General features: G+C 40.7%; 1 protein-coding gene across 6 annotated transcripts in view; it reads left to right on the plus strand.

Moving 5' to 3' along the window:
- Nucleotides 1–25,149, plus strand: part of 5830411N06Rik (RIKEN cDNA 5830411N06 gene) — a 53,456-nt gene that overhangs the window by 23,348 nt on the left and 4,959 nt on the right. For 4 of the 6 annotated variants that reach the window (XR_389955.1, XM_006536186.1, NM_175533.3 and 1 more), the window contains exon 4: nucleotides 24,033–24,347. Coding sequence is in view for 5 of the 6 variants with exons in the window: in XM_006536186.1 (XP_006536249.1) it covers nucleotides 24,033–24,347 (315 nt within the window). In the remaining variant the exon portion in view is untranslated. Of the gene's footprint in view, nucleotides 1–3,365; nucleotides 3,508–24,032; nucleotides 24,348–25,149 lie in introns of all 6 variants that reach the window. The other 2 variants (XM_006536189.1, NM_001128146.1) reach the window with 1 other exon arrangement.

The following is a 25,149-nucleotide window of genomic DNA, read 5'->3' on the forward strand; positions in this document are numbered from 1 at the left end:
CCTTTAATTTATAATGATAAAGTCTGAGTTAACATCAACTTGACTTCCAAAATTTTGCAATATATATGTGACATATATGTGTATATAGACATATATATTATATATATTCTGTTCCTATATTATTTGTTTTCCATTTTAAGCCATTTTCATAAATTAAACTTCATATTTTATGTCTTTAAATTAGGATTTATGTATTAATGTTTTATATCATGTAAGAGAAAAAGAAGCTGCATTTGAAAATCACAGAAAGAACAGCACCCATGCTCTTTTATGCCCATATATGCCAGTGTTCTATTTTTCTTCACATAACTTTGGGACCCTTTACTTCAAAGAGGAGTATTGCTGGAGATAAAAAAGCAAGCAAATCGTTGTTTGACTTTTCCAGTTCTTTGGACTTCTTTCCCTACCTCTGGTTTTTACCTTCCTGATTTTGATGAGACATTGGCTGTTGGTTTTTCTGTGAATCTGGAATACATGAACAGCAACTTCTCTGTTGCTGTGTCAGGACTTTCTGTTTTTCAATAGTTTAGTTAAAATATATTGCTTTTGTGTTTTTACAATTTCTTGATATGTTAATTGATATGTCAATTTAGTAATGCTAGATTTTATTTCTTATTTCTCTAATTGCTCAAGGAAATTAAAAACAGCTAAGATATATAATGTGTTTTTCTTGTTCTTTTGAGACGGGGCCCAGGTTGGCCTAAAACTTGGTAGCTGGGGATAACTGAATCTACCAAATCTCTTGTTCCCACCTTCCAAGTGCTGCTGCAGGCATGTGCCAACACTCCTGTCAAAACCACAACATTTTAATATGTGTATACATCGTGAATAGATCAAGTGGACATAATATATGTGTTACCTCATAACCCAATCATTTCTTTGTGGTGAGAACAGTATCTGTTGTCTTAGATACATAGGTCCACATGAAGTTTTGGCAAACTTTGTATTCTACTGATGCTCAGCTGTAACATTGACCCTCATGGTGTCGCAGTAAAGAACAGAACCTCTTAGTGTTTTTGGTTAGTCTGCCTGGTTCTTCCAAGTATCTTGGTCCTAATTTTCATAGACTGTTAGGCACTGTTAAATGTGATGTTAGGACAATGGCAGTATACCGTGGGAGTTGGTAACCAAGGTATGGCAGCTCAGTCAAAAGCCTGAGGTTTCACTGAGGACTCCCAGTTAGAAGAGGATCTGCCTTCACTATCTGCCTTTCCCATGGTTGGGTCCCATCTTTTTTCTGGAGGTGGATACAGGTTGCTCTTCTCTAACTTGTCTCCCTGGCCATACTTCTCATTCTTTCCCACCTCGAAGCCCCATAACCTCCTTGAGCATCTCATGGGGAGTGGCTCCAGCTTCTTTCCAGTTGGACAGCTTACAAATATTTCTCATTTGTTAGCTGTGTTTGTGGGAATTTCTGAGGACCTGTGGTGGGGTGAACTGCCCTATGAGACACTCCCAGAAAAGAAGAAAAAGGTGAAATCATAACAATTTTACGTCTATTTATTAACAACTAACAAGTCTTGGAAAGACTCTGATCCTTATTGAGATCTTCTATTTGAGGGAGAGAACAGTATTTGCTGCCATGTTTTATTTACTCTGGCTTCATGAGGCGCAGCCATCGAAGCCTTGCTGTATGACTTCTTGTCCTCCTTACACCTGGGGTTGTACTGGGTACCAGCTGCAGGAAGTTCCACACCACTGATGCTTTCTGGGCCCTGGCACAGTGAGTGAAAGCCTTTTTGAGTTACAGATGACAGCTCTGATGTAAGGGAGGCTCCCAGAGTGCTTACCGGCACTGCCCCTAGAACAGCATCACTCTAAATTAGAGCCCGCCTTTTGCCTAGAGACTGAACAAGTTTCTGAAGTGAGACTATCAGTTTGGAGAACTGATGCTGCAGTGAGATCCAGAATGACACTATCCTCTCTGGCTCTGTGGCATCTGCTGCTGGCCTGCTGGGTCCTCCCTTCTGGTGAGTGAACACTGCTGTTTACAGAGCCCGTATGCAAGGGACACAGATGTACAAAATATTGCCAACCAAGGTCAGTGACAGAATAGCACTGCTGATATCTGATGCCTCATTTCTTTGTGCTCGTTTCTGCTAACTAAAGTTTCACTGAAGAAACCATTTTGATTCTGTTATAATTCAGAATATTCATAGAGAGGGAATCTGAGAAAAAGGAGTAACTGTGATGGACAGCAAAGATGGGCTTTCTCATTAAGAAGCATTTTGAATGAAATTCTCAGTATCTTCTCCATCTAACTCATGTCTCATCTCAGAAGGACTGGTTGGGGAGGATTCCCTGAATCTCGTAGATGGTGCAAACCAATGTGATGGCCGTCTGCAAATAGAACACAGTGAGCAGCAAGGCCTTGTGTGTGGTGACCACTGGGGCATGCAGGAAGCTTCAGTGACCTGCAGACATCTTGGCTGTAGCCATGCACGTTCAACCTTCCAGTATGTTTTGAGACCTGAAGAAATGAACTCACCCTGGCTGTATGGTACCAAGTGCAGTGGTGAGGAGGCCACACTCTGGGAGTGTTCTCTGGGAGGCTGGGGACCCCTCAGTGACTGCAAGTGCCAGTGTGTGGTATCCATTATCTGTTCAGGTGAGTCAGATGAAGGCTGCTCAAATCCCTAGGTTCCCCCCACCCCCTGCCATTCTTCTTTTATTTTGCCTTGTAAGTAGAGGCATTGAGACAAGTGTCCAGGGAGGAGGGGGTATGGTCAGGTGTGAGCACTTTGCCCCTAAGAGTTCCATGATGAGAGACCATAAGGGATGCTTACTTTCCCTGTTCTAAAGAAAATCAGTTCTCACTCTCCTTGTTCCTCTCCTCAAAAACTTTTCTTGTATATATTTTTTAAAATCAGCCATCAAGTTCATGTGTCATTGCTTTACTTAGATCACCTCAGGAAACACCTTGAGGTTCCCACACACTGTCACTGTGTACTAGGCATAGCTCAAGTCAGGGAGACTTGACATACTAGTTTTTGAGGAAAGTGTCCCCGTCTCATGTGATCCTGTGCCTTTGTGGCATTCTGGAAGGATGGACTCCATTTGCCTGTTATTTCAGGGTAGTTCTAAAGGCTGGTGACACTGCCAGGGATCTTGTGCAATGCTTCAGACTAAAAAAGTCACTCTGCAGACCCTGATCATGTACCTTTGGCAGAAGCTTCTAGGAGCTGGTTTTGTCCCCTGTGCCACCAGGTGATAACTTTCAACAAGTCAGGCTGGCCAGAGGTGCCAGTCCATGTGCTGGGTCTCCTGAGTTGTTGAGTGGGTCTTCCACACTCCTGAAATGTGACCTACAGAAGGAAGAGGCAAGTATCTTGTGCAGACAGCTGGAGTGTGGCACCGCTCTGCAGTGGTCCAAAACTCACCAGGGAAGTCAAGAACAGAAATTCGTGTCTTGCCAAGGAACAGAGGCTGACATTTTCTACTGCAAGATCAATGTGAACTTTGCAGAGCAGTGCGACCTTCAATCTTACACCCAGGTGGTGTGCACAGGTAGGAATGTCCTAGGATGAGTTTGTTAGTGTGGGTATTGGGTAGCTGATTATGAAGAAAGGGGATCAGGCCTCTTCTCCACAGTACAAGGTCAATAGAATCTTCTCTGTTCATCACGGTTGTCGCCATAACAGTTCCACATTGCTACTGGGAAACATTGAGATATCCTTGGCAGTCAAGACTGTAGATGGTTCTGCTCTGCCCAGGGTTTCTTTCCAGTCTGGATCTTGGAGTTGAGAGGCTGTTAGATCAGTGTCCATCTACCCTTCCTACTGAAACATAGGTGCCCATTTCTTCCTTGAAGTAAAGTGAGAACATCTGTGGTCAGAATCTGCATGGAGTTCACTCATGATTTGAAGGACCACAAGAGGAGGAATCTTTGCTCTGTAGACCTGAGTACTTTGTCTGTTTTGGTCTCTGTGCCAGACCTGGCCAGATTGTCCTGTGTCTTATATCAATGCCCTCTGGGAACTGGATACCAGACAGCAGTTCATGTCACCTCAGTGGCCTGCTATTCAGTGTTGGTCCCAAGAATACATGGAGTCCAATTAACCGGATGTGAGCACCCCATCTGTCATGCTGAACTGAATCTACTCATGGCTTATCTGTTCTTCTGGGAGCTTGGTTTTGGGGTGGTCACATTCACATTAAGAAGTCCCTACTTTGGTTTCTATGGTGAGGCCTTCCACTGTTGCAGATAGCCCTGGGGCTAATTGTATTTGATGTTAATTCTGTTCTCCTGTGAGGGGCTGCAAACAAGGAATGAGTCAGCACTCAGGTGATTTCCTGTAAACCTGCTTCCCACCTTAATTTATAAATAAAGGCTAGAGCTGGTGGTTAGGTGGAGAAAGAGGGGAAGGTAGAGCTGGAGAGAGAGAGAGAGAGAGAGAGAGAGAGAGAGAGAGAGAGAGAGAGAGAGAGAGAGAGAGAGAGAGAGAGAGAGAGAGAGAGAGAGAGAGAACAATGGAGGAGGAGGAGGAGGAGGAGGAGGAAGAGGAGGAGAAGGAAAGTGGAGCAGAAGCATTTGGCCTGGAGAAACTGCAAATGGGGTGTCTTATATGAGGAAGATGGTAGTGTAGTGGTAGATCTGCTCAATCTAGGTGCACAGCGTGTAGTCATATTAATTGAGTTGTGTTTTCATTGCCCAGGCTTATTCGGGTTGGAGATTTACCGCAACTGTTTTGTTACTGACTTGATGATACCCACTGTCTGATGGGGTGTGCAATTGTTGTGGCCATAACCAGAATAGAAAGAGAAGGCTGCACTCACCTTCTCCAAGGCTTGAATCAGCTTACAGTCTGGTGGGCTAGGGTATGGTGTTGGTTAAGTCCAGGGTCTGATTGATGGACTTTGATCATCATGGACAACTGAAGACTGAGCCCACAAGAACATTCTCTGTTCTGGAGGGTTCTTTTGACCTCCCACTCCCTTCTTCTCTAGCCTTTCATATTTGTTCACTTTTGGATACATCTGCAAAACTATCTTCTCAGCCCTGTCACAGATTTCAGAATAGGGGTTAGTTTTTTGGGGTATTGATGGCTTAGGATATTCTGTATAGCAGCCCTTGTTAGCACACGCCTCACAGCCTCACCGTGTACACCGGTTCCCCTTGTCATGATGTCCTTTTGTATACATAGCTCAACTTCACTTCCTTCCAAAGAGTTTTCTGCCTCGTGCTTGTGCCATGATGTCAAATCTAAAGCTTGGCTTTGCAAGTCCAAAGTCCTGTGGCATCACCACCTGCTGTTAAGACTGTTGTCCTTCAGCACCATATCCAGGGCCATTTCACCAATGTGAGGTCTCAGGTTCACATTTGTTTCTGATGTGTGGCACACTGACTACATGAAACCTATGTGGATATTCTGCTTCCCCAACACTTTGTTTCAGACATCATTCTTTCTCCATGAGTAGCCACTGCCTCTTCTCAGAAACTTATAGACCATGAGCATGCGAGATGGTTTCTGCACTTTCGATTCTATTCCATTGATCTAGCCTCAGGCCACACCACAGTGCTTCGGTTCATGTAGCTCTGCTGTAAGTTTTGAAACAAAGAAGCCAGTGTCTAGCTGCTCATATGGTTGTGGGTCTTTAGGAATCCTCATCGCTATGAGAATGGTGGGATTTACTTTCCAACTTTCCAAGCACCTGTCCTGGTTTTGATAGAGATGGCAAAAGACCATGTCCTCAGCTCTTGATATGAAGACTGTGCCCCTCTATCTAGGTTTTGTGTGGTTTTTCTTCTAAGAAGTGTATTCTGCAAAATAATTAACATATATTGAACATCTATATTTAAGGGGTACAGTCTGACATGGCAATCCATGTTGTAGTGTGCACTGGTCAGGTCAGGGTAACTGGCATATCTGTCAACACAACTTTTTGGTTCAAAACATTCAACAGCATATCTACTAGGTATTTTGAAGTCTTTCACAAGTTGTGATCAACTATGGTTGTCCTACTATTTTAGTGAATTTTATAAGTCATTCCTCTGTCCAGCTGTTCCTAATATCTTTAACTATGCATTCATTTCCCCACTCCTCCCTTCTTGGCTCTGGTAGCTACTATGTGATTCTACCCTGCTGTTTCATCAACAATTCAGTTTTCTCATGTAGATAAATTTATATTCTTTGTCTCTCAATAACTGACAGATTTTACTTCCTTAGCTTCATGTATGTTGCATCAAATGGCAGAATTTTAATCTTTTCAGTGAGAGGCATATATATATATATATATATATATATATATATATATATATATATAACATTTTCTTTATGTAGCTGTCCTTCAAGAGACACCTAGGTTGACCATATGCTGGCTACTACAAATTTGTTGTATCTCTTCAACATGCCAATTCCTACTCATTGACAACCACAGGGGTTTCACTGATTCCAGTATAATTTTATTTTTCATCTTCTTAGGAAGTTCCTCCCTGTCTTCTATGTGGCTCAACTAATTTTAATTCTTGCCATCATCTGAGAGTTCTCAACTTCCACATTCTAATCAGTACCTGATTTTTTTAAAAGTCATTGTTCACTTTATTATTATTTTAAAAATAATTTTATTTGTTTACATTTCAAATGTTATTCCCCTCTCTGGGGTCGCCTCCATGAACCCTGACTCTACCCCTTGTCCACTTTGCCTCTAAGAGGGTGCTCCCCCACCTACCCACCCACTTCTGCCTCACTCCTCTAGTATCCTGATTCTCTGGGGTATCAAACTTCCACAGGACCAATTGATGTGAGATGAAGCAGTTCTCTGCTACATATGTTGCAGGAGCCATGCATACTTTTTGGGGGGGGGAGTTAGTCCCTGGAAGCTCTGAGGGGTCCTCTTAATTGATGATGTTGTTCTTCCTAAGGGGTTGCCATCCCTTTCAGTTCTTCCCCTAATTTTTCCATTGGTGCCTGGGTTCAGTTCAATGGTTGGCTGTATTTGCATCTGTCTTAGTCAGGTGCTTGCAGAGCCTCTCAGAGGATAGCCATACCATGCTCCTGTCTGCAAGTATATCTTGGCATCAGCAAAAGTGTTGGGGTTTGGTGTCTGTGAATGCAATGGATTGTTTGCATGGTGGGGTAGTCTCTGGACGGCCTTTCCTTCAGTCTCAGCTCCATTTTTGTCTCTGCATTTCTTTTGGATAGGGACAATTCTGGGTTAAAAATTTTGAGGTGAATGTATGGCTCCATCCCTCCACTGAGGGCCATGTCTATGTACTGGGTGGTGGTCTCTTCAGGTTTCATCTCCAGTCTATTATTTTGAGGTAGTGTCTGTCTTTTTCACTGATGTGTATTTCCTGTATTCAACAAAATTCTGGGTCCTGTTTATGTATCCAGTCTGTTAGCCTGTCTTTTTATTGGGGAATTGAGTCCATTGATGTGGAGAGATATTAAAGACCAATAATTGTTGGTTCCTGTTATTTTTGTTGTTAGTGGTGGTATTATGTTTGTGTGGTTCTCTTCTTTTGGGTTTGTTGTGAGATGGTTACTTTCTTGGATGTTCCTGAAGTTTTAATATGTTTGGAAATAGTCACTTTGGGTTTGATGATATAAAATTGTCTTGACTTATATTTCCACGATAATTCATGATATTAACAAGTTTTCCATTTATTTGTTCATATCTGTGCTTCTTTGTGGTAGGTGATATAAAGTCTATGCTGAGCTGCAGGTTTTTACCCAAGTTAAATGTTAGATCATTTCATTTATTAGAAGAGTGGATTGCTAAATATTATTTCATTCTGTGGCTTGCTCTTTCATTCTGCTGCCCATTCCTGGTTCTGGAGAGAGTTCCTAGCTGGACGCACTCCTATCTCGATCCTTGCTTTAGCTGTAGTTTTGTGGGTTATTTTGTTGTCTGTTTCATTTTTCTAAGAGTATTTAATAACTTTCATCATAGTGATCATTCACATCCTTGATTTAGTTTATTGCTAGGTATTTTATTCCCTAATTGTTGTAATTGGCTTACATTGTCCATGTTTTTCTCAGTGCCTTTGTCATTGGTGTATAAACATATTGATTTCTGAATATTGACTTTATGTCCTGCTACTTTATTGAATTGTTTTCTCAGCTCTAAAAGTACTTTGGTGGAGTATTTAGGACTTTTATCATAGTAATTGTCTGTGCAAAAGGATCTGTAGCTTCTTCATTTTTTACCTTGATACCTTTGTTTCTTTTTGTATTTTTGCTTTGCTCAGTTATACATTTAGCAAGAGATGAAAGTGGACATCTTTGACTTATTCTTGCTGGGGGAAGCTCATATCAGCTCATGTATGCTGCCTGGTTGGTGGCCCAGTATCTGAGAGATCTTGGGGGTCCAGGTTAGTTGAGACTGCTGGTCCTCCTATAGGGTCACCCTCTTCCTCAGCTTCTTCCAGCTTTTCCCTAATTCAACCACAGGGGTCAGCAGCTTCTGTCCATTGGTTGGGTGCAAATATCTGCATCTGACTTGTTAGGTCTTTCAGAAGGCAGTCAGGATAGACCTCTTGTGAGCACACCATAGCCTCAGTAATAGTGTCAGGCCTTGGGGCCTCCCCTTGAGCTGGGGAGGTCAAGTTTGGGCCTATCACTGGACCTCCTTTTCCTCAAGCTCTTCTCCATTTTTGTCCCTGCAGTTCTTTCAGACAGGAACAATTTTGGGTCAGAGTTTTGGACTGTGGGATGGCAACCCCATCCCTCATTTTATCTCCTGTCTCTCTACTGGAGGTGGGCTCTACAAGTTCCCTCTCCCCACTGATTCTGTTTTGAACAATTTAAGACGTATTTGGTTGTACTTCTTTGAATACCTGGCAGAATTCTACTGTGAATTCATCTGGGATCCAGCCTTTTGTTTTTGTTTTTGAGGGAAAGTTTCTTTGTGTAGCCCTGGCTGTCCTAGAACCCACTCTGTAGTCCAGGCTGGCTTTGAAGAACTCAGAGATCCACCTGCCTCTGCCTCCCAAGTGCTGGGATTAAAGGCATTAGCCAACACTGCCTAGCAATTTCTGTTACTTTCACTTGGTATAGGATGTCAGTTAATTCTGTGGTTTCTCTATTTTTTTGTTCATATCACTTCTATTGGAAGACATGATATGTAGAAAGCACCTACTATTCTGTTTGTATTAATCTGTGTCTTTAATTCCATTAGTGTGCTTTGCATGAAATTGGGTGTCCTGTGCTTCAATATATATCAATATCTATCTATCTATCTATCTATCTATCTATCTATCTATCTATCTATCTATCTATCTCTTTAGCATTGTTTTTTTAAATTTTACTTACTTAATTTTAACTTATTCACTTTACATCCTGCTCACTGCTCCCCCCAGTCACCCCACCCACAGTCCTTCCCCTATCACCCCTCTCCTTCTCCTCTGAGCAGGTGGGGCCTCCCTGGCTATCTCCCCACACCAGCACTTCAAATCTCTGCAAGGCTAGGAGCTTCCTTTCCCATTGGGGCCAGACAAGGCAGTCCAGCTAGAAGAGTATATTCTACATACCACAGCAGCTTTTTGGATAACCCCCACTCCAGTGTTCAGGACCCACATGAAGACTAAGCTTCACATCTGCTACATATGTGTGGTGAGGTCTAGGTCTAGCCTGTGTATGTTCTTTGGTTGGTGGTTAAGACTCTGAAAGCTTCAAGGGTCCAGCTGACTCTGTATGTCTTCCTGTAGAGTTCCTATTCCCTTCGAGTCCCACAATCCTTCCCCTATTCTTCCAAAAGAATCTCCAAATTCCATCTACTGTTTGGCTGTGGGTGTCTGTATCTGTTGAGTCAGCTGCTGGGTGGAGCCTCTTAGAGGACAGCCATGCTAGACTCCTGTTTGCAAGCATAGCAGAGTACATTAATAGTGTCAGGGATTGTTGCTTGCCCATGAGATGGGTCTCAAGTTAGATTGGTTATTGGTTGGCCATTTACTCAGTCTCAGCTCCATACCCAGTCCCTGCATTTCTTGTAGACAGGATAAATTTTTGGTTGAAAGTTTTGTGGGTGGGTTGGTGTCTCTATCACTCCATTGGGGTTCTTGCCTGGCTACAGGAGGTGGCCTCTTCAGGTTCTGCATCCCCAGTGTAGTGAGTCACAGCTAAGGTCACCCCCATTGATTCTTGGGTGCTTCCCTTATCCCGGATCTCTGTTTCATCCTGGAGATCCCGCCCATCTCATCAACCCATCGATTGAAGATTTCTATTCATTTTCATGGCCATCTATCCAACTTTCCTGTCCTTTCCCACACCTGATCCTGAACCCCCATTCCCCTCTCTTTCTCCCCGCCCTTCCAGTTCTTTCCCTACAGCTGCCTCTTATTACTATTTTGTTCCTCCTTCTAAGTGAGATTCAAGCTTCCTCACTTGGGCCTTCCTTCTTGTTCAGATTCTTTGGGTCTATGGAGTGTAACATGGTACCTGCATTTTATAGCTAATGTCCACTTACAAGGGAGTACATACCACACATAAACTTTTGGGACTGAGTTAGCTCACTCAGGACAATATTCTCAAGTTCCATCCAGTTGCCTGCAAAATTCATAGTATGTTTAGTATTGTAATATCTTCTTTATTTAAATTGAATCTCTCCCTTTACTTTTTTCCCAATCATTAATTTTTAAATTACTTTACATCCTGATCACAGCCCCTTTCCCTCCTTTCCTCTGTCTCATACCTACAAATTCCTCCCCTGCTGCCCCCCCTTCTCCTCAGAGGAGGAGGAGCCCATCGAGTACCATCCCATCCTGAAACATCTAGTCCCAGCAGGACTTAGGCACATCCTCTCTGAGGCTGGATCAGGCAGTCCAGGCAGGGGGATTGGGGATGCAATGGCAGGGAAAAGAGACCATTCCACTCTACTTGTTAGGGATTGTATATGAAGAGCAAGGTGCACATCTGCCACAAATGTATAGGAGGCATAGGTCCAGTGTCTGTATAGTCCTTGGTTTATATCCCAGTCTCTGTGAGCCCCAGGGTCCCAGGTTCAATTAGTTCACTCTGTAAGTCCTCTTGTGGTGTCCTTGATCCCTCTGGGATCTAGTCTATTCTCACTCAATTCTATTCCACACTCTTAATTGGTTGATATCTTGATTAGAATGAAATGACATTCTTTGTCTCTTCTGATTAGTTTAAAGCCTATTTTGTCAGATATTTGGATGGGAACAAGAAAAAAAAAAGCCTAGAAGCACGTGTTTCCATCTTGATCGTATCTGGGTTGAATTTTTTTCTCATCCTTTCACTTTAATGTGCTTATCTTCAAAGCTGAGATGTATTTTGTTTCTTAATCATTTCGCTAGTCTGTGTCTTCTGATTGAAGAGTTGAGGCCATTAATATTGAAAGTTCTTGAAAGCTGTGTGTTGATTGTGGTCCTTCTGTTGTTGTTCCGCAGTTTGTATTCTTCATATGCTTTGTATTTCATTAACTATACTTCACTTGTCTTCTTTCTAGAGGCTCTTGGTTGTGTCAATAACTCTTTCTGGGTTTAAGAACTACTTCCAGCATTCCGTTTAGCTATTTTTGTTGTTAGATGTGAATTTTAAAAGGTTTTTGTACCATGGAAAACTTTTCTTTGTCCTTTTAACTCTAGCAGATATTTTTCCTGGGTACAGTTGTCTAGGTTGGCAGTCATGGTCTTTTATAATTCAGTGTGTCTTGTTCCATAGTCTTCTGGTTTTCAGAGATTCCATCGAGAAATCAGCTTTTATCCTGATGGATTTTCCTTTATATGTGACTTTTGCCCCCCTAGTATAGCTTTCAATATTTTTGATTAATTCTGCATATTTAGTATTTTGACTGTTATATACCTTGGAAAGTTCCTTCCTTCCTTCCTTCCTTCCTTCCTTCCTTCCTTCCTTTCTTTCTTTCTTTCTTTCTTTCTTTCCTTTCTTTCCTTTCTTCCTTCCTTCCTTCCTTCCTTCCTTCTTTCTTTCTTTCTTTCTTTCTTTCTTAAAATTTTCTAGTTGGGGTTCTCTGTGCTTTTCATACTTGTATACAAATATTTTTCTTTAGTTTGTGGTAGTTTTCTTCAATGATATTGTTAAATATATGGTCTTTGTCATTGTGCTGGGATTCTTCTTTCTCATTAATGCTTATAATCCAAAGTTGTAGTCTTTTGATGGTATCCCATGTTTTCTACATATTCCTTTCCTGTGCTTTATTTTTTGGATATTCTTTGCTTCTTTGGTTTAGATTGTCTGCTTTAACTTTGACTCCTGATACTCCGCTTTATTCATTCTAATTTGTAAGGCATTCCCATGAGTTTTTGATATTTATCTATTTTTATATTTTTTGAAAAGCAAACAACATTTATTCTGGACTTGGTACAACACAAGTTACAACCATCATGAGCATTTTGGTCTATACCCAAAGATGGAAAAGAGTGGGAATTCTTCTAAAGTGGGCAGGTCCCAGGGGGAAGCTGCTGGTGTGGGGAAGCATCAGCTGGAACACCTGGAAGTGGGGTATCCTATGTGACTGGTTAGGGATGCATACTAGTCTTTCTCTGGTTGGTCCCAAATTGGAAGCAGAAACCAATAGAGAAGCTGTTGATTATTGATCATGCCCTGATCATCTGTGGTCAATTGCAGAAGTTAATGTTTATCTTCCTGAATTATTGCCACAAGAGAGCAATCTAGCTTTCTGACCTATGTCAAGCTGGCTTTCATAGTTGTTTTGTTCTATTGCTTGCTTCCTTCCTTCTTTCTTTCCTTCCTTCCTTCTTTTTCATTCTTTCTTTCTTCCTTTCTTTTTTCTTTCCTACCCTCTTTCCATCCTTCTTTCCTTCTATCTTTCCTTCTTTCCTTACTTTCCTATTTTTGAAAATAGATTCTTTTCCCACAAATATATCTTGATTATAGTCCTCTCTACTCCTTCCAGTCCCTTCCCCTGCCCTGAATTCACTCCTTAAAGAACAGGCTTCTAAGAGATAGTTTTTCAATTCCATCTTCATTTCAGATTTGTTCTTTTCCCTATTTATATCTTTTTTATTTAATTTGTTTTTAGATACTGAACTGTCTGCATCATTTTATTCAGTGGCACATTTGCATTTTCTTGGACATCATTTGCACATTTATCATTATCTTCTTGCAGTTCAATGAAATGCCTCTATATTACTCAAATTATTTGATAACATTTATGATTTTTTTTTTTAGATTATGTGATCCAGATTCATCTAGGTAATTCTTGTTAGAGAACACCGTCCCTAAAACAAATGAGGTTGACATTGTCTCGACAATTCCATTGGCTTTTTGTGGTTTTGATTTGATGTGGGATGTGGAATTCTTTCTTTTAACATGTATCAGGTGTGAGAATCTATCCTGCCTTAGATAAGGCCAATGCAGGTTCTGGGTGACCAGAGCTAGGCCAGGTAAAGCTGGTGAGTGAGCTGTGTAATTGGATCTGGCAAAGACAACTCCCAAACCTTGGGTCTGGAGCTCAGCCTGTAGGTATAGAGATAATCACGGGTGGAGGGAAGGATATTAGAGAAAGGGGCATCTCACCAGTCAAAGGTGGGTCACAAACAAAGTAGGTTTGAAGATCTATATCAGGGACCTCGGCTTGTGGCTGTGCGTGTGATGATGCACAGAGGAGAAATTTCAATTACAGGATCAGTAGGATGTGAATCCTTACTGGAGGAAGTGTCACCAGTGGGGGTGGGGGTGGGGGGGAGGGGTGCTGTAGTTTGGAGGTTTTCCTGCCCTGGATCCACTTCTTATTCTCCCTCCATTCCTAATGCAGTGTGACAGGCAAACCTCATGTTCCTGCTACCATGCCTTCCTTGCCATGATGGGCTGTATTTCCTATGAAAATATGAGTCAAATAAACCCTTCTCTCCACTACATTGCTTTCATCAGGCTATTTTGTCATAGGAACAGAAGAGAAACTAAGACACTCAATGGTGTGAATCTCAACAGCCATAGCTCCTTTGTATGTCCTCTCTTCACCTATAACTTTAAACTTGCACATATTTCTATCCTCATGAAATGTAACAGTTTTTTTTTGTCCCATTCTATTCTTTCTCTTTGGTGATATAAATAAGGAAAATGAGCAGCAGACAATGCCATAGTTTGAAAGCTGCACTGTCTTGAAATTTTCTTCCATCAAAGAAATCATACTGTTGAATTCAGACTCGCTCAAGATCTCAGAATGAAAGTAGATTCTTTGCCAAAATAGAATACAAGTAGCCAGTATCTCAATTCAGGATGCTTTTTATTTTTGCTTCTGGAACTTCATTAACCAGACCTTCTTCCATTGTCTGCCTTTCTTTAACCATTCTGGTCTTCCAAATTCCCCCCAAAATGGCCATTTAAGCTCTGTAGAGCTTCAGATGACTCCACATTTCTTCCATAAACCAATTCCAAATTACCTCAATCTCCCGATTCAGGAGATGTTGGCCTTCATGCTTCAGCTAATCCTGGAGAGTGACTTAAAATTTAAAGGACAAAACTTCCTGAATATAGAGCTTTGGATGTCCCCACATTCCTCTCACAACCGATTCTAAATGACCACACTCACTCAGTAATGGGGTGGCGTACCTCCAGGAGATGTTGGCTTCAATGCTACTTATAATGTGCCTACTCTTGGAGGATGACTTAAAATTTGTAGGAAAAAACTTTCCAGGAAGTCTAAAGTGTTCGGGTTGGGGAATAGAATAAATCTCATATGGGAGACCACTGGGTGGTACAGTCTGGAAAATGCAGGCAGGAATATCCAGGTGAGGATCCAGGCAGGGAGGAAAGAGAAGTGACACAAGTCTGGTGTCAGAGTTATCACTACCTTGCCCTCAGTGCTATTCTGAGTACAAGCTATACTCTAAAATCCCACCTAAGGGCCTTGAGACATGGTTGTTATGACCTGGGGCTTCTTTCCCACATGCTTTAACCACATAGGAGGCATAGATAAAGGAGAAATTTCCATCCCAGAAGGGGACAAGGCTGTTCCTTATACAAAGGATGTAACTGTAGTTATTCTTCAATCCAATCAAATAGTGGTTGGTTAACATCTATGCCATCATCACACCAGTACCACTTGCAGATAGGCTGCTGTTGTACGTCACAAGGTTGGTAACTAGGTGAAACCTATGATTACATTTGTTCTCTGGAAGCAAGCAGAGTACTTTCTAGCACCATGAATGCTAGTCAGTGGGGGTGAAGCTTCTAGGTGGGCATCAGCTAGATTTCTCTGTTTGAAGGTGTAAGAAAGAATGCAGTGTCTTCAGCAATATATCCTTACCATTAGGTTGTGGAAAGTAACCAGTAGCCATGGTAATGCCTTGTGTTGTTTGGAGGTGTCAATGGGTCCCTTTGGTCAAGTGCTTAAAATGATATAACCCATTTCTGGCACTGGAGGTGTTACTTGGTAGCATATAATATTTAATATAATGGTGAATCCATTTAGATTATTTTTAAAAGAATTGTTTATTTATTTTATGTGTATGACTACACTGTACTTGTCTTCAGACATACCAGAAGATGGCATCGAATCCCATTATAGATGGTTGGGAGCCACTATGTGGTTGCTGGGATTTTTTTGTTTTGTTTTGTTTTTGTATTTTTTTTCTATCGGATTCAGGGTACCCTGTCTTATTTAGAAGTCCTTGATCTATTTGGAGTTGATTTTGTGCAGGGTGATAAATATGCAACTGTTTAAACTCTTCTATATGAAGACATCCAGTTTGACCAGTACCATCATTTGAAGATGCTGTCTTTTCTCTGGTGTGTATTTTCAGCTTTGTTGTAAAATAAAAAAAATCAGGTGTCCATAGGTGTGCAGAATTATGTCTAGGTCTTCAATTCAATCCCATTAAACAATGTGTCTGATTTATGCCAATATCATGCTGTTTTTGTTAACATTGCTCTGTAGCACAACATGAAATTAGGCATGGTGGTATCTCTATCAGTTCTTTTACTATTTAAGATTTGTAAAGCTCTTTTATTTTTCTTAAATTTCTGTGTGTTTCCATTTGAATTTGAAGATCTTTTTTTCCAAGTTCTGTGAAGAATTGTGTTGGAATTTTGATGGCAATTGCTTTGAATTTGCAGATTGCTTTCGATAAAATGGCCATTTTAAAAATCATATTAAATCTGCTGATCTATGATCTGATTCTTTAATTTCTTTTTCAGTGTACTAAAAAAAATGTTTTACAAGTCTTTCATTCACTTTGTTGGAGTTATCCCAAAATACTTAATTTTTGTAGGTCATTGTGAAAGGTTCTGTTTTCCTGTTTTTTTTTTTTTTTCCTCAGTCTATATGTCATTTGTATATGGGAGGGCTACTGAAGTTTGTGTGTTAATTTTATATCTTACTATTTTGCTGAAACTGTTTATAAACTATAGAACTTTCCTGGTGTATTTTTAAAGGATCTTTCATGTGTAAAATTATATCATGTGCAGATAGTATATTTTGACTTTTTCCCTCCCCATTTATGTTCTTCTTGCTCACCTTCAGTTGTATATCACTCCAGCTTAGACGTCACGGACAATAGTAAAAAGTGTAGAGAAAGTAGACGTCCTTGGTTTGTTTTTGCTTTTAGGAGAAACATTTTGAGTTTTTCTCCATGAGGATGATGTTGGCTGTGCTTACTATTCATTGCTTTTATTTTGTTTAAGTATGTGCCTTGTAGCCTTAGTTTCTCCAGGGATTTTATCATGAAGGGTGTTAGATTTTTGTCAAAGGCCTTTTTTTTTGCATTGAAAGAGATGGTCATGTGATTTTTGTCATTCAGTCTTTTTATGTGATAGATTATGCTTATGATTTATGCATGTTGAACCATCCCTGCATCTTGAAGATAAAACCAACTTGATAATCTTATTGTGTTCTTGAATTTGGTTTGCAAGTACTTTATTGAAATTTTGCGTCTATGTTCATATGGGATATTGATCTATAATTTTCTTTTTTGTTGTTGAGTCTTGGTGTGTTGCTGATCAGTGTAATAATGACTTTGGAAAAAGAATTAGGAGGCATTTCTTTAGTGTCTATTTTGTGGAATCATTTGAGAAGTATTGGCATTAGTTTTTCAAAGATCTGTTTGTTTGTTTTTTACTTTTCCTTTGGTTGGGAAGATTTTTAATTACTGCTTTTGTTTCCCTAGGGGTTATGGGTATGTTTATTGATCTTGACTTAAATTTGATGAATCATATATTTCAAGAAATTAATCCATTGTTTTTCGGTTTCAATTTATTTGAGCATAGAGCTTTTGAAGTATCCCCTTATGACTCTGGACTCAGTATCTACTGCAATGTTTCCCATTTCATCTCTGATTTTATTAATTTGATCTTCTTTCTTATAGTTAATTTGGCTAATGATTTGGCAATCTTATTCATTTTCTCAAAGTACCAACTTTTTATTTCATTGATTCTTTGTAACTTTTTTTTTTTTTTTTTTTGGTTTGTTTGCTTCTATTCCATTCATTTTAGGCCTGAGTTTGGTTATTTCTTCCCATCTAGTCTTTTTTCTTTTAACTTTTTTTTCTTTTTAAATATTTTTTACTAGGTATTTTCCTCATTTACATTTTCAAAGCTATCCCAAAAGTCCCCCATACCCTGCCCCCCCACTCCCCTACCCACCCACTCCCACTTTTTGGCCCTGGCGTTCCTGGTACTGGGGCATATAAAGTTTGCATGACCAATGGGCCTCTCTTTGCAGTGATGGCCGACTAGGCCATCTTTTGATACATATGTAGCTAGAGTCAAGAGCTCCAGGGTACTGGATAGTTCATATTGTTGTTCCACCTATAGGGTTGCAGATCCCTTTAGCTCCTTGGGTACTTTCTCTAGCTCCTCCAATGGGGGCCCCTTGATCCATCCAATAGCTGACTGTGAGCATCCACTTCTGTGTTTGCTAGGCCCCATCCTAGTCTCACAAGAGACAGCTATATCAGGGTCCTTTTAGCAAAATCTTGCTAGTGTATGCAATGGTGTCAGCGTTTGGAGGCTGATTATGGGATGGATCCCTGGATATGGCAGTCTCTAGATGGTCCATCCTTTTGTCTCAGCTCCAAACTTTGTCTCTGTAACTCCTTCCATGGATGTTTTGTTCCCAATTCTAAGAAGGGGCAAAGTGTCCACACTTTGGTTTTTGTTCTTCTTGAGTTTCATGTGTTTCTCAAATTGTATCTTATATCTTGGGTATTCTAAGTTTCTGGGCTAATATCCACTTATCAGTGAGAACATATCACTTGAGTTCTTTTGTGATTGGGTTACCTCACTCAGGATGATGCCCTCCAGGTCCATCCATTTGGCTAGGAATTTCATAAATTCATTCCTTTTAATAGCTGAGTAGTACTCCATTGTGTAAATGTACCACATTTTTTTGTATCCATTCCTCTGTTGAGGAGCATCTGGGTTCTTTCCAGCTTCTGGCTATTAAAATAAGGCTGCTATGAACATAGTGGAGCATGTGTCTTTCTTACCAGTTGGAACATCTTCTGGATATATGCCCAGGAGAGGTATTTCGGGATCCTCCGGTAGTACTATGTCCAATTTTCTGAGGAACCCCCAGACTGATTTTCAGAGTGGTTGTACAAGCTTGCAATCCTACCAACAATGGAAGAATGTTCCTCTTTCTCCATATCCTCGTCAGTATCTGCTGTCACCTGAATTTTTAGCCATTCTGACTTGTGTGAGGTGGAATCTCAGGGTTGTTTTGATTTGCATTTCCCTGATGATTAAGGATGTTGAACATTTTTTCAGGTGCTTCTCAGCCATTCAGTATTCCTCAGGTCAGAATTGTTTGTTTAGCTCTGAGCCCCATTTTTTAATGAGGTTATTTGATTTTCTGGAGTCCATCTTCTTGAATTCTTTATATATATTGGATATTAGTCCCCTATCTGATTTACGATAGGTAAAGATCCTTTCCCAATCTGTTAGTGGCCTTTTTGTCTTATTGACAGTGCCTTTTGCCTTACAGAAACTTTGCAATTTTATGAGGTCTCATTTGTCGATTCTCGATCTTATAGCACAAGCCATTGCTGTTCTATTTAGGAATTTATCCTTTGTGCCCATATCTTCAAGGCTTTTCCCCACTTTCTCCTCTATAAGTTTCAGTGTCTCTTGTTTTATGTGGGGTTCCTTGATCCACGTAGACTTGACCTTAGTACAAGGAGATAAGAATGGATCAATTCGCATTCTTCTACATGATAACCACCAGTTGTGCCAGCACCATTTGTTAAAAATGCTGTCTTTTTTCCACTGGATGGTTTTAGCTCCCTTGCTAAAGATCAAGTGACCATAGGTGTGTGGGTTCATTTCTGGATCTTCAATTCTATTCCATTGGTCAACGTGTCTGTTGTTTTACCAGTATTATGCAGTTTTTAATCACTATTGCTCTGTAGTAGAGCTTTAGGTCAGACATGGTGATTCCACCAGAGGTTCTTTTATCATTGAGAAGAGTTTTTGCTATCCTAGGTGTTTTGTTATTCAAGATGAATTTGCAAATTGCCCTTTCTAATTCATTGAAGAATTGATTTCGAATTTTGATGGGGATTGCATTGAATCTGTAGATTGCTTTTGGCAAGATAGCCATTTTTACTATATTGATTCTGCCAATCCATGAGCATGGAAGATCTTTCCATCTTCTGAGATCTTCTTTGATTTCTTCTTGAGAGACTTGAAGTTCTTATCATACAGATCTTTCACTTTCTTAGTTAGAGTCATACCAAGGTATTTTATATTATTTGTGACTATTGTGAAGAGTGTTGTTTCCCTAATTTTTTTCTCAGCCTGTTTATCCTTTGTGTAGAAAAAGGCCATTGACTTGTTTGAGTTAATTTTATATCCAGCTACTTCACTGAAGTTGTTTATCAGGTTTAGGAGTTCTCTGGTAGAATTTTTAGGGTCACTTATATATACTATCATATCATCTGCAAAAAGTGATATTTTGACTTCTTCCTTTCCAATTTGTATCCCCCTGACCTCCTTTTGTTGTCAAATTACTAGGATTTCAAGTACAATGTTGAATAGGTAGGGCAAGAGTGGACAGCCTTGTCTCGTCCCTGATTTTAGTGGGATTGCTTCCAGCTTCTCACCATTTACTTTGATGTTAACTACTGGTTTGCTGTAGATTGCTTTTATTATGTTTAGGTATGGGCCTTAAATTCCTGATCTTTCCAAGACTTTTATCATGAATTGGTGTTGGATTTTTTCAAATGCTTTCTCAGCATCTAACGAGATGATCATGTGGTTTTTGTCTTTGAGTTTGTTTATATAGTGGATTACGTTGTTGGATTTCCATGTATTAAACCATCCCTGCATCCCTGGAATGAAACCTACTATGTCAGGATGGATGATTGATTTCATGTGTTCTTGGATTTGGTTAGCAATTTTATGGAGTATTTTGGCACCGATATTCCTAAGGGAAATTGGTCTGAAGTTCTCTATCTTTGTTGGGTCTTTATGTGGTTTAGGTATCAGAGTAATTGTGGCTTTGTAGAATGAATTGCGTAGAGTACCTTCTGATTCTATTTTGTGGAATAGTTTGAGAAGAACTGGAATTAGATCGTCTTTGAAGGTCTGATAGACCTCTGCACTAAACCCATCTGGTCCTGGGCCTTTTTTGGTTGGGAGACTATTAATGATTGATTCTATTTCTTTAAGGGATATAGGATTGTTTAGGTCATTAATCTGATCCTGATTTAACTTTGGTACCTGGTTCTGTCTAGAAATTTGTCCATTTCATCCAGGTTTTCCAGTTTTGTTGAGTATAGCCTTTTGTAGAAGGATCTGATGGTGTTTTGGATTTCTTCAGGATCTGTTGTTATGTCTCCCTTTTCATTTCTGATTTTGTTAATTAGGATGCTGTCCCTGTGCCCTCTAGTGAGTCTGGGTAAGGGTTTATCTATCTTGTTGATTTTCTCAAAGAACCAGCTCCCCATTTGGTTGATTCCTTGAACAGTTCTTTTTTTTCCACTTGGTTGATTTCGCCCCTGAGTTTGATTATTTCCTGCCATCTACTCCTCTTGGGTGAATTTTCTTCCTTTTTTTCTAGAGCATTTAGATGTGTTGTCAAGTTGCTAGTGTGTGCTCTCTCTAGTTTCTTTTTGGAGGCACTCAGAGCTATGAGTTTCCCTCTTAGAAATGCTTTCATTGTGTCCCATAGGTTGGGGTATGTTGTGGGTTCACTTTCATTAAACTCTAAAAAGTCTTTAATTTCTTTCTTTATTCCTTCTTTGACCAAGGTATCATTGAGAAGAGTGTTGTTCAGTTTCCACGTGAATGTTGGCTTTCCATTATGTATGTTGTTATTGAAGATCAGCCTTAGTCCATGGTGATCTGATAGGATGCATGGGACAATTTCAATTTTTTTGGTATCTGTTGTGGCCTGTTTTGTGACCAATTATATGGTCAATTTTGGAGAAGGTACCATGACGTGCTGTGAAAAAGGTATATCCTTTTCTTTTGGGATAAAATGTTCTGTAGAATCTTTTAAATTCGTTTGTTTCATAACTTCTGTTAGTTTCACTGTGTCACTTTTTAGTTTCTGTTTCCAGGAGCTGTCCATTGATGAAAGTGGGGTGTTGAAGTCTCCCACTATTATTGTGTGAGGTGCATTGTGTACTCTGAGCTTTAGTAAAGTTTATTTTATGAATGTGGGTTCCCTTGCATTTGGAGCATAGATATTCAAAATTGAGAGTTCCTCTTGGAAGACTTTTATCTTTGATGAGTACGAAGTGCCCGTCCTTGTCTTTTTTGATGACTTTGGGTTGGAAGTCGCTTTTATTCGATATTAGAATGGCTACTCCAGCTTGTTTCTTCAGACCATTTGCTTGGAATATTGTTTTCCAGGCTTTCACTCTGAGGTAGTGTCTGTCTTTTTCCCTGAGATGGGTTTCTTGTAATCAGCAAAAAGTTGGGTCATTTTTATGTAGCCAGTCTGTTAGACTTTGCATTTTTATTGGGGAATTGAGTTCATTGATATTAAGAGATATTAAGGAAATGTAATTGTTGCTTCCTATTACTTTTGTTGTTAGAGTTGGCATTTTGTTCTTGTGGCTGTCTCCTTTTGGTTTGTTGAAGGATTACTTTCTTGCTTTTTCTAGGGCATAGTTTCCGTCCTTGTATTGGTTCTTTTCTGTTATTATCCTTTGAAGGGCTGGATTCGTGGAAAGATTATGTGTAAATTTGGTTTTGCCATGGAATACTTTGGTTTCTCCATCTATGGTAATTGAGAGTTTGGCCGGGTATAGTAGGCTGGGCTGGCATTTGTGTTCTCTTAGTGTCTTATAACATCTGTCCAGGATCTTCTGGCTTTCATAGTCTCTGGTGAGAAGTCTGGAGTAATTCCAATAGGCCTGCCTTTATATGTTACTTGACCCCTTTTTCTTGCTGCTTTCAAAATTTTTGTCTTTATTTAGTGCATTTGTTGTTGTGATTATTATGTGTCGGGAGGAATTTCTTTTCTGGTCCAGTCTATTTGGAGTTCTGTATGCTTCTTGTATGTTCATGGGCATCTCTTTCTTTAGGTATGGAAAGTTTTCTTCTATAATTTTGTTGAAGATATTTGCTGGTCCTTTGAGTTGAAAATCTTCATTCTCATCCACCCCTATTATTTGGTCTTCTCATTGTGTCCTGGATTTCCTGGATGTTTTGAGTTAGGATCTTTTTGCATTTCCATTTTCTTTGATTGTTATGCCGATGTTCTCTATGGAATCTTCTGCACCTGATATTCTCTCTTCCATCTCTTGTATTCTGTTTCTGATGCTCGAATCTATGGTTCCAGATTTCTTTCCTAGGGTTTCTATCTCCAGAGTTGTCTCTCTTTGGGTTTTCTTTATTGTTTCTATTTCTCTTTTTAGATCCTTTATGGTTTAGTTCAATTCCATCTCCTGTTTGGTATTGTTTTCCTGTAACTCTCTAGGGCATTTTTGTATTTCCTCTTTAAAGGCTTCTAGCTGTTTACCCGTGTCTTCCTGTATTTCCTTTTTAAAGTCCTCCATCATCATCATAAGAAATGACTTTAGATCTATGTTTTGCTCTTCTGGTGTGGTGGTGTATCCAGGACTTGTTATGGTGGGAGAGTTTGGTTTTGATGATGCCAAGAAACCTTGGTTTCTGTTGCTTCTGTTCTTATGCTTGCCTCCTGCCATCTGATTATCTCAAGTATTTGTTGTCCTCAATATATCTGATTGAAGCCTGTCCTTCCTATAATCCCAGTTGAGTCACGACTCCTCAGAGTCCAGCTTTCTCTGTGATCCTTTGCTTGTGGGCTCCCGTGAACCTGAGATTCTGGGTGTGTCAGAGTTCTTGCCAGTCAAGTTCCTCTGAGACCCTGAAATACTGGTGTGACCAAGCTCCTTTTACCCTGGGATCTTGTTTTCAAAGATCCTGGACATATTACAGTGCCTGGAAGTGGTGTCTCCTTTGAGGAGTGTGGAGCTGTCTGGTCCAAAGATCATGTGGAGAGTCCTCTAGGGACTGTAGGGGTGTCTGCTGACTCCGTGCCCAAGATGACCCGGTGCTGGCACCGACTGGAAGGAACTTGTGCCCCTGGTCAGGCCGGTTTTCCTCTTCCCTAATGCTGATTCAGGTCCTGCCCGATTGGATTGAAACAGAAGTTGAGTTCCATGCACAAGTGGTCCTAATATCTCGTGGAGAGTCCTATAGGGACCTTGGAGGTGTCTGCTGACTCTGCGCACAAGATGATCCGGTGCTGGTGCCCACAGTGTTGCTTTCTAACCAATACCCTGTTGCTATACAGAGGCACCAATGCCTTGTCCTGAGCATTTTAGTTGAGATGTTAGTTAGATATGTTGAGATGAAGAAAGATCTATCCATCTGCTTCTAGACATAGAGCCAATGGAAGGGTTTCCCTTACAGTGTACTTGGACACCATTGCTACAGGAAAGTGGTTCAGGGTGGCTCTGAGGTATCTTTGAATAGTGTCATTGTAGTGGGTGCTCTGCCCATAGCTCATGTACTCTGGGGTTGAGGAGCTGTTGAGGTAGTGCTCATTTGCCTTACCTGTGATGACATGGGGGCTCATGATTTTCTAGACCATTCCTCACTAGGGGACTGGGTGACAGCCATCAGATCATTTCTCTCCAGGGCCCTGATCTCATTGCTTCATTTGTCTGTCCTAAGGTCACGTGGAAGCCCGGCTGCTAGGTGGTGTACACCCCTGTGAAGGACGCCTAGAGGTTCTTAGAGGACTTACCTGGGGCACTGTCTGCCATGATGACCTGGACCTGCCCATGGCCCACGTGGTTTGTAGGGAGCTGGGGTGTGGCACTGCTGTATCCATACTCGGGAGTTCCCACTTTGGCTATGGATCAGGGCCTTTGTGGACAGAGGCCTTTCGCTGTATGGGCAACGAATCACTGCTGTTCCATTGTCTGAGGGAACCTGGACACCAGTGTGGCCATGATCAGGATGCTGCACTAATCTGCTCAGGGGAAAGTGAGTCAGGTCACGGCCTAGAAGGGTGTGTTGTTGTGTTGTAAGCAGAACTGATAGTCTGAGTGATGGGCTGTCATGACTGTGGATGGACAGCCATGGGTGGGTGTTCGAGAAGTTTTGTGACCTCTTTTTGATGTTTCTGTCCTCTCATGTGTTTGCTTTTCTTTTCCAGACTTGGGGAAAGGACTGCTCAGATGTACCAAAGATTTCTATATACTTGGGCCCCACACTTTCTTTTTGGTTCATTTCCTCATTCCTGTCAGTTTGTTAAGATTCAGTTTTCAGGGACATTGTCCATTGTCCTGTCACTTCTTAGTTTTTCTCATGGTCTCCGTTAGCTCTGAACAGACTGAAGATATTAAGCTTAGGATTATAGAGACCCTATTTATATGGCTTTTGGAATTTCTTTCCATAGATAAATGGTTGTTGAGGTAACACAGAGATTTCCTTTAGTGACCAGAAAAGAAACCACGAAACAATTCTTTTGTATATTCCACTGACAGAATCCAGGGCACTTAATTGCCTGCTGTTCATGCTTCCTTGTGTGTGTATCTCACTAGAGATGTCCTGTATACAGTTCAAAAATATTTGGTATTTCCAGTTTCCCCACCGTGATCCCCAAGTTAGGGAGCGTAGTGGTGTGGTAGTGTGAGGATGCAAGGGTTTGGGGAGAAGGGATGGAGTTATTTAGGTCAGGACACTGGAGCTGCCTCACTTAACTTTCAATACTTACACTGTGCAAAGACACGGTCCTGCTAGTTTGTGTGTGCTCCGATTGCATATGTCCTGTCTATAAGGAACT

Source organism: Mus musculus, chromosome 7, assembly GCF_000001635.26.
Source record: "Mus musculus strain C57BL/6J chromosome 7, GRCm38.p6 C57BL/6J".
In the NCBI taxonomy this organism is placed as follows: domain Eukaryota; kingdom Metazoa; phylum Chordata; class Mammalia; order Rodentia; family Muridae; genus Mus; species Mus musculus.